At 43.4% G+C, this 16,595-nt stretch overlaps 1 protein-coding gene across 4 annotated transcripts in view; it reads left to right on the top strand.

Moving 5' to 3' along the window:
- Positions 1 to 16,595, top strand: part of hiw (MYC binding protein highwire) — a 155,797-nt gene that overhangs the window by 45,478 nt on the left and 93,724 nt on the right. For all 4 annotated transcript variants that reach the window (XM_084601663.1, XM_084601661.1, XM_084601662.1 and 1 more), the window contains 11 exons: positions 114 to 436; positions 1,003 to 1,130; positions 2,668 to 2,759; positions 3,169 to 3,303; positions 4,710 to 4,793; positions 5,253 to 5,349; positions 8,113 to 8,305; positions 9,395 to 9,663; positions 12,009 to 12,242; positions 12,694 to 12,789; positions 14,220 to 14,315. In XM_084601663.1, coding sequence (XP_084457789.1) covers positions 114 to 436; positions 1,003 to 1,130; positions 2,668 to 2,759; positions 3,169 to 3,303; positions 4,710 to 4,793; positions 5,253 to 5,349; positions 8,113 to 8,305; positions 9,395 to 9,663; positions 12,009 to 12,242; positions 12,694 to 12,789; positions 14,220 to 14,315 — 1,747 coding nt within the window. The remainder of the gene's footprint in view (positions 1 to 113; positions 437 to 1,002; positions 1,131 to 2,667; positions 2,760 to 3,168; positions 3,304 to 4,709; positions 4,794 to 5,252; positions 5,350 to 8,112; positions 8,306 to 9,394; positions 9,664 to 12,008; positions 12,243 to 12,693; positions 12,790 to 14,219; positions 14,316 to 16,595) is intronic.

The raw sequence follows: 16,595 nt of genomic DNA, 5'->3' as shown, positions 1-16,595 counted from the left end.
GAAAGGCAGCAGTTGATTCATTATGTGAATCCAAATTTGCCAGTCACCAGCTTACTGCTACAATTGCAAGTTTTTACAGCACTACCTTCTTCTTTGCTTTCGCACCTCTGCAGCCTAAACCAGAAGACGCTTGAGCTGAGCTGGTACAGTGTGGTGCGGAGCGAGGCGGTGTCACTGCATACGTCTCCGGAGGGACTTTCAGAGCAAGGCACGCGGCTGCCATTGTTCCTGGGTCCTGAGCTGAGCCTTCCAGGGGTTGCGGGGCACCCGGTTGGCCGCTGTCAGGCCGCGCTTAACCTGCTTGGTGCTCTGGACGTGCTGACAGCTGCCCAGGAGAGAGAGCTAAGCGTGCGCGAGGATGCCGAGCAGGCACGGCACCAGAGCCTGGCTCGAGTGTATGCCCGTGAAGACTTCTCCACTGTCAACCGGTTCGAGAGTGAGTGCACTCGAGAACTCTTTGTAGCTGCAACTTCAATGCCCGGAGCATAAAGTTTAGAGGACTGAAAAAGCTTTCTGCTTTTACTGCATGAGCTGACAGCAAGATGAACTTTAGTAAAAAGAGAGATGCCAATGCAGGCATATTACGGTACTGTGAGCCACCTTGTACAGTGCAGCGTAATTTTTAATTTTGCTTTGTGTCTTAACATTTGTAATAATAATTAAAAATACGCTCGGCACATTTTCTCAAATTTACATATGCTTAAAAAATTTAAGTTGTCTTGTGTTAAGAATCAGATATATAAAGTGTGTGGAAATGATGGCAGGTAAGGCATGGCGGGAGAAATTTAGCCACTTTCCTATCGTGCACAAAAAGAAAAAAAAATTTGAGTAATTCAGAAGAACACCTTTGGTACTTTAACGCCAGTTTTGTTTTGGATATATCTGCTTGTGATCAAGTTATGATTCGAGCTTAGCTTTTTTTTTTTTTTGGCAACCCTGCATGCCATTTTTTATGGAGCATGCTGACATCATCTCACTGGTGAATTGCCTTGCTCTGAACAGGCCACGGTGGAGGCTGGGGCTACTCCGGCCATTCCGTAGAGGCCATCCGCTTCATGGCCGACACTGACATCCTCCTGGGAGGAGTGGGCCTATTTGGCGGCCGTGGAGAGTACACTGCTCGCATCAGGGTGAGTACTGAACTGAATTTGCACAAAAACGTCTCACTGGGTCGGTGCCTCAAAATGAGGATCTGTCTTCTTGACCTCTGCACATTCTGAATCTTATAGTCGTACCTCATGGTGTTTCCTTCTTCAGCAGACTGTTCTGTACACACCTGGGAAGCACTCGGAGGCATGGCTTCAACTAGATTATTGTCAGGCTAGCATTTCTTCATGCACGCGCACACTTCTGCAACGTTCTGCATTTCAGCGCCGCCAGCATCACAGCTGCTTAAATTGAGCAATGAGGCTTGAGGATTGGGGAGGTAGAAAGTTTCTTCGGAACATTGTGAGTTGTACGTCACAGCAGAGGACTGCTCGCCCGTGCCGTTTACGCCCTATGCTCGTAACCATTTTATGACCTTTAAGGCAGCGAAGCTTCAAACGCTTGACGCTGATGCGGCCTTGCAATTTTTGCCAAGATGGGCTCCTATCACACTCGCACTGAAAGCCTTGCAGAGTTATGCTTGTGATTTTTCAAGCCTATGAGGTTTCAAACGGTCGACGCTGCCAATGCTGACAAACTAACACACTCACATTGTAAACAAAAAAGGATCCATGATAAATAAAAGGGATGGTCACAAAGTGTTGCATGCCCATTGGCCATTTCTCTTGTCCTGTATTATGCAAGGACTGTGCTCCTTTTACGATGAACCAACGGCGTCCGATGTGCGTCTACAGCGTTGCAGTGTCCGATATTTTTAGAATATGAATGGGCAGTACAGTAATACGTAAGAAAATCATTAGTCCGAATTTAATTGTCAAAATTTATAGGTGGGATTTGGAATCTAATTGTAGGCAAAAGTTTGCTTGTTTCCTGTTTGGGCTCTCTTGGCCTGCATATTCTTGAAAGCATCTTGTGATGTCCAGTTAGGTGTAGCTGGGTATGTGGACATATGCACTGAACGCTTTAACAATTCTTAATAGGTCCATGTATTAAACTGTGTTTGCTGCACCTGTTACATCGCCCTCTGATGCAAAACTAGGCGTGCTTCTTTCTTCAGTTAAAAAGGATTTCATATAGTCAGCTTCCCCTTCGAACATCAGTAGAAGAGAAGAAACTTTAGCATAAGGCAACATTAAGCTTCGATAGCTTGAATAATGTCACACACAGGATGCTATTTTAAACAAAGTAAATATTCATGCGTGCCTGATACATTTAAGCAAGTACCGAACCCTTGACTGCCCCACGGTTACTGTCTCTTATCATTGTGAGAAATGAGAAGAAAAAAGCACTGAAATGTTTGGAAGCGTTTTATTTCTGTATTATGGGGGGGGGGGCTTTTGTATACAGTACATAGATGTCTCATTCCCGTATTTATTTTTGTGCTCTTTTGTTTGTACTGGATTTGATACAGCAGTGTAATAAGGCATTGCGCATCACTAGAATGCAAGGTGTGTAATGGGACAAGGCAGAGCCTTTCACACGTGCCTTTGGGAGGACAGTGAACTTAGCTCTCATTTCAAACCTGCATAGTAACCACGTTTACTCATGGTTGCCTGACAGGTTTTCGACATTGGCGTGGACGGCGGGGACCAAGAAACCGACGGCGAGCTCCTTGCCGAGACTGAAGAAATACCGTACGAGTGTGGTGCAAGGTGAGGCCGTGAGCACACCACCAACTCAGCTGATGCACTTTTCTTTTTCTTTTTGTAAATTTCTCTCTGCTTTTTTTTCTTTTGTCACTTCTTTGTTCCCAGCAGTAGACACTGGTTACCTATACTGACCTGCAAAACTGCCATTGTTTCAGGCACACAGCTTTTGATCTTCGATTTGTGTCTGTGCTCACTGCGAACGATTTACATAGAGTGCTTGTCCTAGGGCATCAAGAAAAATGTACATTCCACCTTAAGACTTCTCTTCGTGTATGAGTTCGTTAAATTGCTCTTGCTTTTTACAGCAGTTATGCCCTGATAGGTCCTTTGTTTAGTGTCTCCATTTGTTGCTGTTGTGCGTTAGTTTACGTAAACTTTGTTTTGTTTCTCTTTCGCTATCCCTTTGCCCTAGGCACAAGTACCCAATACTGTTTGAAGAGCCCATTCTACTACAGGCTAACCGGTGGTACATTGTGTGGGCCCACATTTCGGGGCCTAGCAGCGACTGTGGCTCAAGCGGCCAGTCTGTTGTCACCACTGAAGATCAGTAAGTATGGCAAGTCTGTCGACCCTTACACAGTTTTTTAAGGCGAAAGCCTTTCTAGGCATGGAACAAAATCCTGTGCGCGTGAGTTGCACGCGAGGTGTGTCATATTCCACAAGATTTTGCGAGATGTGTTCTTGTCTAGCATTCCTGCCATCTGCAATCTTCAACGAGTGCCATAGAATGCCACACGACAGGAGTGATGGTGTGCCATCCAAACTCACACTTGCCGGAGAAAGTGTGACGGATACTGCACCTTTCCTTCCCGTAAAACAATTATAATTATATGTAGCATTGCAACAAACGCTGATAAGAGGCAAATGATGAGAAGCAAAGGAAGGGTAGGCTTTTGCCATTCTCCTCTTAAGAGACATCTAAGAGGCTGTCTAATTTTTTCTATGTCTGGGGAACAAACGGTGTGAATGATGATTAACCTCTTTAAGGCAGCAGATCGAAATTCCATCATTTCTTGATGTTAGTACTTTGGTCACAATATATGTATCCAGTAGGGCTGTGCAAATATTCTAAATTCCAAATATGAATTGAATATGTTTGTTATTTGATTCATATTGCTATTTGAAAAATTGATATTTGAAAATTACCGGCTACGCCGAAAACTTTTGAATTCTCCACAGTTTCACCGCACCGCACGCTTCACTGCAATGCTTGGTCACGCGAGCTTGCAGTACCCAAAACGCGACGGAGCTGTTTTGTGAAGAGCTTTCCTTTCGTTCGGGACGACGGCATTCCCAACAGTCTGCGCAAAACAAAGCACCTGATGGAATCGGGCAAAAATGTCTTTCTCACTTTGGTTTCACTTCAGATGCAGAGACAACCATCCTGCAGGGGTTCATCAAATAGAATTACTGTGATGAAAACATTTTTCGACAGTGTTTTTTTTTTTTTTTTTTTTTCAGGTGAATTTGATGGACATTTTTCGGGTCACTTGAAGACTGAATTAACTAGTGTACTGTGTTCAGCAGTCATATAGCAGCTCCACCTGGTTTTATGCAGGTCCTTCCTGTACAGACAGCCTGTCTACAGGCTTCTGTATAAAATTTATCCTGAATTTTTCACTAGAGTATCAGTTTAGTACAGTAGAAGAGCAATTCCAGTTTCATTTGCAAATACATGTGAATTCTGAAATAAACAAAATGAACAGTGTTTGCTAGTTTTTAATTTTCCATTATTATATTTGATTTGATATTTGAAGGCATTTTTTCCCCATATTCGAATTCGGTTCATATTTGAAATTTTGAATATTCGCAGTATTCAGTAGGTAAGTGCCTTGAAAAACTGACATTCTTGGGCACAACCGGTGGTCATAGTCTAAAATCTACATTTTTGACCACCAGGCTTTTTTCTTAGGATGAGTCAAATAAGCAGCAATTATTCACATTCTCTTTCAGGGTTGTCTTTTATTTCAAGAGTTCCAAGAAGTCTAATAATGGAACGGATGTTAACGCTGGGCAGATCCCTCAGCTTCTATATCGGTGAGTTGCTTCTTCAATTTTTTTCTTCTTAATAGAAGACTGGATAGTAGACTTGGAAATGTTGATCTCTGCCTGGAAGCATTGATTGCGACTGGGTGCATGAAATATACATACTGGAGAACATATGGCTTATGACAAGTCAAAAGCTTGAGGCATTGTTAACTTTTATAGACCTGTAAACGTAACTGAGCATGAAAGCTCATGAAAACGAGCTAAATGTTTTGATCACTTTAAAATTGGTTTGTAATGAGTTTGGTTGTAGTGTTTAACGTTCCAAAGGGACTTAGGCTATGAGACGCCGGGCCAAATTAACGTGTCAGTGTTGTTGTTCCAGTTGAGGTTAGGCCCTGTTGCACATAGCACAGTGCAGAGCGAGATGGTAGTCCGGCATTTCTTGCACCTCTGGAACACCTGCTTCACCCCTGATTTATTCCTCCTTTTAATTTTTTTTTTCTTCAGGGTGATTACTCCAGATGTGCAGACATCAAGCCAGCCTGCCGATCAGTCTGAATCTATTACCGTTTTGAGTCACAAGTTTTCCAGAACAGTAACACCGGTTAGTAATCTGCTGCTATTTCTCGCTTTTTTTTTTTTTAAGTAGTCTTTCCTATGGCGTATGATTTGTACTGCTCAAGGGTACTGGGGAGAGTGCCAGTTTTTAAAGCATCCCTTCTAACGAGCACTGGAAAGCGACATGCAAGAAAGGAAAGAAATGGAGGTAACTCCCTGCATCCCCACTTGTCAGTCCTATGCTTGGGGAGACTAACACGCTGTAAGGTTTAAAGCTTTAAATCCAGCATCCAGCAAAGTAATAATGAGATGCCTCAGAGGTATCGAATGAAGTGAAAATCAGAAGACAGTGTGTGAAGTATTGATTAGTGAAGTTTTTATTGTGACCACCTACTGATTAAATGATATTGTGTAACTGACTTTCTAAACTCTGGCTGTACGCTGATGGCATAGCACAGAATGATGAGTTCTAGTGGCTCTGATGTTTGGAGTAGGATAGCCTAAGTGCTATTCCTCTCCTCCACCCGTTATTCCTAATATTTAATGTTGATTTTGTGCCTCATGATGCCATCATGATATTTAAAAAAATTACTTTGTTGTTTCTAGGAAGCTCACAGTGGTACACATGTGAAATGGCAATCATATTTGTGATGGGAGCGTATTGCAAGTCGTAATCGAGCATAGATTTTTTTTTTTGCATGTTGGTTTGGTTGGTTTGTGGGGTTTAACGTCCCAAAGCAACTCGGGCTATGAGAGACGCCGTAGTGGAGGACTCCGGAAATTTCGACCACCTGGGGTTCTTTAACATGCACTGATATCGCACAGCACATGGGCGCCTTGCTTTTCGCCTCCATCGAAAAGCGGCCACCGAGTCTGGGATTCAATCCCACGTCCTTGGGAACAGTAGTCGAGCGCTGTAACCACTGCGCCACCCTGGCGGGGCTTTTTTTTGCATGTCTGGTTGCTTTACTTCAGAAAAAGTATGTGTACACCAGTTCTTTTGAAATGGCCAACCACTGTGCTAAAAGATATTTCATGTCACATAGCTAATGACTGATTGCCTGTAATTATGAGTTATGAAAAGCTTGTCATCTACCGTAAAAACCTGCGAATAATAGGAGGTCTTTAACTGATTTTATGATGTCAGATTTCTGCCTCATATGTTGATCCGAGCAGATTCAGCTTCGTTATTATTCAGTGCTATCAGCAAGAGGAAGCGCCATCTTCTGGTGGTGTTCGTTCACTGTTTTGATGGTTTTAGTTTCCCCACATGGACCCCATGTCCCTTGCGACCATGACATGACCACGGCTGACCACGATGTTCGCAACACATATGCAGCCGGAAGCAGGTCAATAGCACCTCGCACGATCTAGGAGTAGCGAAAGCAGCACTCGGCATTTTGCACGGATCTCTCATTTGCCTCTCCGTCACACTGGCCACGTCCTACAGCCGAATCACGGATGCTTCACTGGCATTTCCGGTGTCATACTTTAGAGAAATGTGGGATAATGAACACGTTTAGAGGTACTGAAGAATTTCTACGGGAAGACGTCTAGCTAGAAACTCTCGGTAAACAATGCACCAGATTGTGAAGACCGCAAAAGCTCCGAATCCGAGAGCCCTTCCTGGGCACACACGCCGCGTGCCTGCATGCGGTGTTAGACGTGAAGCAGTGCGAGCATGAAGTAGGCTAGACGGCAGTTTGTGCGGTTCCGTCCTGTGTCCGAGCTAGAGGCGGCCTACTGGTTTCGGAACAGACAGAGGACCATGTGGCTTCCACGATTGCCAGGGAAAATCTGAGTTGCTCTTCTCCTCACAGTGCATGAAATTGTCTGATCAAGCCTGTCAGCGCGAGATAGTGTGAACCAGCACCAGCACGTCAAGGTGTGTGGCGCTATTTGATGCCTGGCACGGCATGCCGTTGAATGCGAAAGTGCAAGGCGCATGCGGAAGCTGTGACAGATTTTCTGTTCTTGGGCGCCAAGATTACCTCTGAAGGAGACTGCAGCCATGAAATTAGGAGACGCCTGCTTCTGGTAAAGAGAGCAATGGTTAGCCTTGACCGCCTAGTAAAGAGCAGAGACATTAGTCTGCCAACCAAGATCCGTATAACCCGTGCTATGGTCTTTCCAGTTGTGATGTATGGATGCGAGAGTTGGACTGTGAAAAAGGCTGACCGCCGAAGAATTGACGCGTTTGAATTGTGGTGCTGGCGAAAACTCTTAAGAGTTCCTTGGACTGCCAGAAGATCAAATCAGTCGATATTGTCGACCATAAACCCTGACTGCTCATTGGAGGGTCAAATTCTAAAGTTAAAGCTCAGCTACTTTGGTCATCTGATGAGAAGAGAGGAGTCACTGGAGAAAGATTTGATGTTGGGAAAGGTTGAGGGTCGCCGGAGAAGGGGTAGGCAGCGAACGCGATGGTTAGATGGCATTCTCGAGGCATTGCAGATGAAGCTATGTGATGTTAAGAAGATAGTGAGAGACCGGAAAGCATGGCGTGACATGGTCCATAGGGTCACGAAGAGTCAGACACGACTGAACGCCTGAACTGAACTGACTGAAGGCGCATGCGCCTCACGGAGCAACCGCAAAATTTACGAAATGTAGTCCAAATACTTTTGTTGACCTTTCTTCGCTCACATTATACACGGATGAAATCTTTCTTTTTTTTTTTGCCGCTAAATAACATCTCGTATTATATGCAGGTCTGTAGCGTACATGGGTTTTTATGGTATATGCCTGTGCCTTATACTCTCAGGCAGTGGGGTGATTACATTGGGCCTGCCTTCTCTGTAATATGCAGGAGTGCTTCCAGTCTTTACTAAGACTGCTGCATTGGGGCTGGAAGGCGTTCAGGGCGGGCCTGTGTGAGCTCTCTGACAGCCCTTCTACTCTGGGCAGAGCTCTGGTTCTAGATTTGAGGCGCCTGCTGTACATCTGTGCCGCGTCCCTGCATCTGCTTCGTATATACGTCAACGAGGTGTATCCAGTGGGACGTGAGTTTATTACTCCTTTGCATTTGCACATGTTGAATATTAGGCATTATACAGTGCAATTTCTAGCAAAATAATGAGCGGTGGTGGCTGACTTGTACAATACTGAAAAAGTGATTGCAGAATGTCATGTTTTTACATGACGCTCTGAGGGGCCATAGTCAGGTAGGTACTCATTGGTTGGCAGGTTAGGCGACATCTAGGGGCGCGTACGAATTAAGTGCGAATATGGGAGAAAAATGTCTTCGAATATGAAATATATCACTGAGGAAAACAAAAACAAAAAACAAAAACATTGTTCAGCTTGATTCTTTCAAAATTCACATGGTATCTGAAAATAAAATAAAACTAAAACTGCACAGAAGCCTTTACCCTACCGAAAAATCCAGCATACTTTTATACAGGATTCCATATATACCATCTTTTTGTATAGGAAGGGCCTGCATGAAATCAGGTGGAGCTGTAGTATTTCTGCTGAATACAGTAAACTGTCGGTAATTCGGACTTTAAGGGACCAGAAAAAATGGCCGAAGGAACCGAAAGCTCGAATTATTGAATGGACCTGAAGAAAATGTGGAAAACCGTTTGCATCGTAGCAATCTTATCTGATGAACACCTACAAAATGGCTGTCTGCATTTGAGATAAACACAAGTGGGAACGATGTTTTTTGACGGTTTCATCAAGTGCTTCAATTTATGTGCCCAAATTTATTTTTCTGTTTTGTTTTTTTGTGGCTAATGGACTAACGAATGACTAGGAAGTGCTATCTACAATACCAATATGTATACATACTTACCCCCTTCTGTTCGTTGTGGTGTACAAAGTGAAAAACATTCTGCAGAATAAGGAACCATTCGCCTTTCGTTCATGCATCTGCACATGTCATGCTTCATATTGTGCACCAAGTTGCTACCTATTAACAATACTTTTGCCATGTAATGGCTCAAGAAAAATAGGTGTGGGAGGTCGTATGTCAGCTGCCTTGTTATATTTCATGCTGGGTACTTTTGGGCACACTTTGAGGGTTGTGGATGCAAATGTGGCGGAGTTTGCCATCCTCCAAAATCCGCTGGCCCTTGCCTTATGTGCAGCTGTCTCCAAGAAGCTGCCGCCCGAATCATCGCGGATGGCCGAGTGTGTGGCAGACACTCAAGGATTGCTGAGCTGCATCCTGTCTGGTGGGAGCAGCCTTCCCTCAGATGCGGACGCGGAGGAAGGGGAGGGGCTGCTCAAGGAAGGAGCTGCTATGCAGACGACCTTGCTGGAAGAGTGCGAAGCTGCGTTCATGGCATGTTACCACACCTTCTACCCAAGCACCATGCTCAAGTGGCGGGGCCTCTGCGAGCTTCTCATTGATCCTGTGAGTCATGCTCCGATTTTAGTCGGAGAGAGAGAGAGAAAGCTGCGTGTTCAAAGCTGCGCTATTCTTGGTCTGCGAACTGGGGTGCGTAGGCTGAAAAAGCAGTTCACAAGTTATGCGTGACCTGAAGAAATGTTCAGGTAACAGTATGACAAGCACAAGTGACAGAAAAGTATGCAGGGTAAGGTGGGTTGCTTGGAGGCTGAGGGGGCCCTCGGCATGTATAATTGCTCTCTGGCCAATCCCGAGCTTCGGTGCACCATGGTCCTATTGGACGGTGTCATGCTGTGGCAGTCGTGTTTATCAGTTCCAGCAGAAGAAGTATATGGCTACATCGCTACTCAGACAGAGGACTGCTTGAACTAAGTGCACAAAGGGACGGGGACAGCAAAATCTTGTGGATGAGGAGGACAATTGAAATGAGTTTGTATGAACTTTTGGGGGGAGTAGTACAGCTGTTCATTCAAGGCATTTTTATTTGTTCTCGCAACATTATGTGTTAAATTCAATTCGTTGGTTTCCTAAATTATCAGCCAATCAATTTTTTAAGGGTGGATGCGGGGATCAGATCACTAAAGTAGCAAATAAGGTTGATTTTAGAAAAGTTAGCTTTTCAGCAGTTACAACACTAATTCTCTCTTGTACTGAAATATTTCACCCAAGAACAAATTCTAAGGGCTCCAAATAAACATGCAGACAGTGTAATGTACATAGGCAATGTATGCTAGTCTGTTTTTAGCATATCACCTTGCTCGTGGAAAGCATAGCACCTCAATGGACGCATGCATTTGAACACTGTTTGTTTTGTTGTAATTGCTGACATATGCCGTGTATCAAGACAGTCTCAGATTTACTATCCAGGCTCACATTAATTTAGTATTAACGAGTAATGATGCATTCTAAACATTAGGAGAAGGTGCATACTGCATCCTTTAAAAAAAAGTGAAGAAATTCAATAAGAAATTAACAATGTCTTGATATAGACCACACTTCTTATTAAATATTATAACCATTTACAGACCCATAGCGAATGTTGTAGTCGTTATAGCCTTTCCACGAGCTTGTGAACATGTAAACTATGATAAAACAAAAACTATGGAATATATCACAGTGAAACTTCATATTTGACTGTTTGATGCTATTACAACACAGTGTACTAATTTGCGTTGCTCTAAGTAAAAAAATAAGAAATTTGCCTTCGATCCCCTCATTCCTCCTTAGATAATTTTACCAGTGTATTTCACAAAAGCAAGCTTATAAGTAGTATCAACACAGAAAGCTCATCTTGAATGTTCCAATTCTGTAAATGCTTCTAATAATTCATAACATTTTTGTTACTAAAGGTCTGTAATGAAGAGGACAATCAGAACAGCAAAGCTCTTTATAACAAACTCTAATTAAAGGGACAGAACACTGGCCAAAATAAAAATACGTCATGAGATTATTGTGGAAATGAAAAATTTTGCCTCGTATAGTACAGATCGAGCATTACAATATCAAAGCAAGAGGCTTTACAATTTTAATTTGCCATTGAAAATAGCCTAAAAACAACCGAGGCGTCATCTTGCTTATAAACCCTATAACTATCAGTATAGCGACTCACGTGACTGCATGCCTGCAAAATATCACTTATTTTCTCAATTAAACGGTTTCTTTTTTTTTTTTTTGCTCTAGGAGTGCCTTTTATATTCTATATTTTGCACTCTCTACAGAGCGCCCTTTAATAAAAACCACCCTTCCTTTCACATCGAGAGCCGCATGCTTTCAGCGTTGGTCACTAGATGGCGCCACAAGGTTTTAAATCAGTGGCTGAAGCGGTGATAGCGTTAGCGTTCATTGACACATTCGTCGATGTGGCATGCCGTAATAGCCTTGAGCGTGGAAACAAAAGGATGCTACTCTACGCTAAAAATGTCTAATTACTGTCTGGAGAGTGACAGTTATATTTCTTTTCTGTAGTTTTTTTTTTATCAACCACCAGCAGTCATCGCGGTCGCTGCTCATGGTTACCAGCATCGGGCTACATAAAAACGGGCGCACGCACTGATCGAAACAATTTAGGTAAAAATTTTCTACAGTGTTTCTACCAAACCCGATATGGAACCGAACACTTTAGACAGCAATCTCTTCATTGCGCCTAAAAACATTCGATGCCGAAATTCCAGGGTTCTGTCCCTTTAATCTTTTCAAGATCTTATTCCATACTATTTTCACTCTACATAAAAAAAAAAAAAAAAATATCTTGTATAATGTTTTTTATAGCAGACCTACTGCAAATAGAGAAAGCAAGCTTTAAGATCCAAATTTTTCCTTGATTCACTGCTGCCTCTTTGTCTCTCTGGTAGGCCCGTCGCAGCCATGACTGTAGTGACCGGCTCCTGGCAGCTGTTCTTGCATCTCTGTGTTGCCCTGCTGCTCAGCTGACTTATTTGCTGCCACCGAGCTTGGATAGAGAAAGTCGACCCAACTTGGAAGGGCCTTGCTCACCCGAGAGCCCTAGCAATGGGCCTCAGCTTCCCGACGCTGCCGATTCAAATGTCTATCCTCTGCTTGTCGAAGTTGTCGCACGAAAGACAATGGTGAGTGCGGCCCGCTTTCAGGCTCCTGTGAATGCATTTTTCTCTCCATCCTTCGCGCAACACAGGCTTCTTCCTGGAAAGGAAGAGGACACGAGAATGTACAGTGTTTTATGCATAACATTTGTTAATCTCTCTTGTTTTCTGAGAATGCGGCGTCCATCATTCTTTGTTGACAGAGTGAAGATATGGGAGGAGGAAGGAGAGAATTTGAAGTGCAGAGAGAGATTTAGCAAGAGGCGAGGAAGGATGCGCAGGGATTCCGAGCTCGCCCTTTCGTGCTTATTCTGGGATCAGCCTGATGTATGCTTCGCACCCCTTGAGCATTGGTTCACACAACTCATTGATTAGAAGCTTCGCTGCTTTTCTAATAGATTCTGCTGCCTACCCCATCTTTGAAAACAAAACTGGTCTCTTGCCTGCTTTTAGCAACTGGCTGTGATGTCTATTGCAGAAGGAAGGCTATCATCCCGAAAACTGCAGCTTCAGAGAAGTGCTGGAGCGACTGCTCAGCATTGTGGTTGCACCGGTGCAAAGCATTTTGAAACATGTAAGTAAAGCTGCACTCTCACCTGCTCTCGCACCCACACTTTGCAGCAACACTTTTATGTCCGCACCGGAAAACACTAGAGGTCTGAACTCACCTGGGTAACACTAAACGACACCCACGTTTTCAAGAGCAAGCACCACACACACATAATTGAAAAGCAAAAGGTAATTTATTTAATTGTGTGTTAATTTTAGTATCCTCAAGTACCAAGGCTTTACAGAGGAAACTAGGTATACAAATGATGAAAGCAAAATAAAGAGGCGGCACAATTACCTAAGACCCCGCCGGGGTAGCGCAATGGTTACAGCGCTCGACAACTTTTCCCAAGGACGCGGGATTGAATCCCGGCCTCGGCGGCAGCTTTTCGATGGAGGCGAAAAGCAAGGCGCCCGTGTGCTGTGCGATGTCAGTGCACGTTAAAGAACCCCAGGTGGTCGAAATTTCCGGAGTCCTCCACTATGGTGTCTCTCATAGCCTGAGTTGCTTTGGGACATTAAACCCCACAAACCAAACCAAACCAAACGAAACAATTACCTAGGTAAAAACGTGGTGTTAGAAATTATATATTTGAAAAACATTGACAGCACAAAATAGGATATAGCGTTGCAGGCAGAGATAACTCGTGGTACTATCGCATAAGGCCGGCCTAAGAGTTGGGTGCTTCTCCTAACCTGCACTGCTTTATCATTATTCATGGGGTGGGTTCTGCGCGGCTGTAGGCAACAGTTAGGGGGTGCAAGCCTTATGAAACTGTGGGATGATGTGTACTTGGGTTGTGCTTGAGATTGGTCTTCGATTTCTAATGTTAATTCTTCACGCCACATTAATGTCATGTGGCAGTGACTAGCTCTACCCTTTTGGCATCCCTTGCCTGGTGTGCTTCACTTGCTTTGGTGCTAACACTGCTGAAAGCATTGTGGAAACCAGCTACACACATCGAAGCAGCAGGGAGCAGCTTTTTTGAACCAGTAATTGTCTACTATAAAGTGGCTATTCCTGTTACCAAATAAGTGGAGCAACCATATATTAAAATTAATGTGCAGTTGGCTGGAAGCAGCAGAGAGCAACTGGCCAGGGAAAGCTTGTGCCTAATCTTTGTGTCATTAGGTGCCCACCACTGGGTAGCCATCAGTTGGTTACCAGCAGTTGGTTACCAGTGGTAAGTATCCAATGGTGGGTACCCTGGAGATTGAACCCGCATCACCCTCATGCCAGGCAGATGTTCAAACCATCAGACCACCACTGTAGTTTAATGTAGAAATTACAGTACCCTAGAAATCCTTTGAATTATCTAGGATTTCGAATTGGTTAAACAGAGTTTGAATGATCAAATTTTTGCTCTGTATATTATTTTATCAGTGCCATTGTATGGTCTGTGCTGAATAAACTCCTAACCCAAAACTGTCTACTGTAACTGGTCTTTTGTGCAGGAGGCAGAGAAACCGTCAACAAAGCTTGTGTGCAGCACTTGCGCATTTCTTTCGTCTGTGGTCGCTGAGCTGTCATCCCAGACCATTGGCTGTGTGGTAAGTTGCTATCTACAGTTCACCTATAGTATTTGCTTGGACTCTTCCAGCTAATGTGCAGTCAAGCAAACAAGAAGCTTCACAGAGAAAAAGAGAATGGTGAAACAGCATTGAATTGGTGTGCATACCTTGATAACACAGAGGCTTAGAGCTTTGTTACAGAAGTTTGTCTACTGATAACTGATCTCTTGCCGCATCTTTTCATGGTATCTTTCTCGGATTGAGCTAAATTCACTTTATCACATTGAGCACAGTAGGTTAGTGGTAATAAAGGCCCTTCTGGGGTTAAATTGCACAACGATCACATCACAAAAGCTGTCATTTCACCCTGTTAATGCATAATGGTTAGCACAGGTAGACCAATATTAGCGCCTCTAATTGGCAGGTTTTTGAGCTTTTGTGATGTAATATATTTCCACCGAAGGTGCCTTTGCACTGCCGTTTTCTACTTCTTTTGTACCTCTAGATTTTTGCCTAAATTACCAGATTTTATTTCGTGTTGCGTGACGTTAGTTATTGCAATGAATTCTGATACATATTGCAATGCATTTCACAAACGTGGTTCATATTTAAAATATCTTTCTTTGTGTGCGCAATTATAAGTAGCTCTTGTGTGGATATATTTTTTTTTTCTTTTCAAAGCAAATAGCGGTTTTCTTAAATGGGCCGAACATTAGCTTTTAGGAATTCAGCCTTTTTTTTTTTTTTGATTACAATGGAATGCTTGCTGTCTTAAGTAATCAATTCCACATCACTTACTAGGAACGCTGTAGAAAAATTTTGCCAAAAAATTTTCTATCAATGCATGGCATGTTTTTATGTAGGCCGATGCTGGAAACCACAAGCAGCAAGTGCGATGGAGATTGGGCGTCAGCAAAAGTGATCTGTTGGAAACTGGTATAAATTTCATCCCCTCTGGAGGGTGAGATTTACGGCAGGCATGGCAACGAAAGCCTTCCAGCAGCAAGAGCAGTGTCGCCAACGACGCATTGAGGGCAAACCTTTCACTTTTGGGACTGCCGTCTTAGACTAAGTTTTGTGCTAGGAAAGTCGCACCAGCTGCTGCAGCTTCCATCCAGCCGCTTGCTCTCCCCAATTGTGTAACTAGGCCATGTCTAGTCAGGAAAATTTTTTTTGCCTTGACAGTGCCGTGCGGAATCCCTATGATTGCCATTGCATAGAGTCTCCGTGATTTGTGCTCACTACGAAAGTTCATCTTAACCAAAAGACGTGCGAGACAGTTTATATTAAGCAAATTTTTTTTTGCATTGTGTCCTATTGACCCAAATGCTCTTGCATTCTTCATATTATCTAAGAATTCCTTATGGCTGAGTTTGTCTAAACAGGGTTCTATGATTTTGGTATTTGAATGCATGTTCAATATTCACACAAGCCTAGTCATAAAAACTGTGTTCATAAAAATTTTGAAGCATAATGAATTCTCACTTATAAGTTTTAGCATGTAAACAGTGTGACAGATATGGCATATAGCTGGGTTCTTAGATGTTCTTTTGAGGCCAATGCTTAAAAGCTATTTTAAGGTGAAAGCCTTTAATGCCTCATACTGTCGTTAGCAAATGTGTCCGCGTTTCGGGTGCATGCCTTATATGGGCATATGCCAATCACCATTGAATCGATACTTAATCAGTAGCAATCGGATGATATCGGAACATGATTTAAGGCATTTTCAAGACAATTTTATGATAATTTACGACGAATAATAAAATAGTTAAGCAGATAGATGCCCATAGGAACCCATGCATTTGGAGGTCATCGTAACTATCACTTACTAGTTAAGGGGTAACTAACACTAACCAGACATTAACTAGTACTCAGGAAGTGCAAGTCATGGTTAACTATCACTAACCAATGGTTAAACGTTTCGAGACGTCCATAGTCGTCACATGGTGACATCATCGGCCGTGACGTCATGACATCACATCCGGTCATGTCTGATAAACGGAAGTGATAATGACGTCACATCCGGTCATGACGTCATGACTGGTGATGACGTCACCAGGAGATTCACGAAAGGGACCCCGCTGGGCGTTCGATCCAGGCATCCGTGCGGCACCTTTCATTTGGCACTTCCTCGAACACCGCACCACAGAGCATATATAGAAATAGACTCAGTACAGCAGGCATCAGTGGCGTTTAATATTGGTTGACAGCAATGAAAAGGCGCAGTATTTGTCACAATTCTAGTTAATCACAAACGGTCTCGCAGTCAATGCCTAAGCAGCGAGGTGGGGAAGGCTTCCGCTTAAGCACTTTAGTGAG

The sequence above is a fragment of the Amblyomma maculatum genome, chromosome 4 (assembly GCF_055883805.1).
Source record: "Amblyomma maculatum isolate TAMU_Amacu chromosome 4, ASM5588380v1, whole genome shotgun sequence".
Lineage (NCBI taxonomy): Eukaryota > Metazoa > Arthropoda > Arachnida > Ixodida > Ixodidae > Amblyomma > Amblyomma maculatum.
The sequence above is the reverse complement of the archived record's forward strand: the minus strand, read 5'-3'. Positions and strand labels throughout refer to the sequence as shown.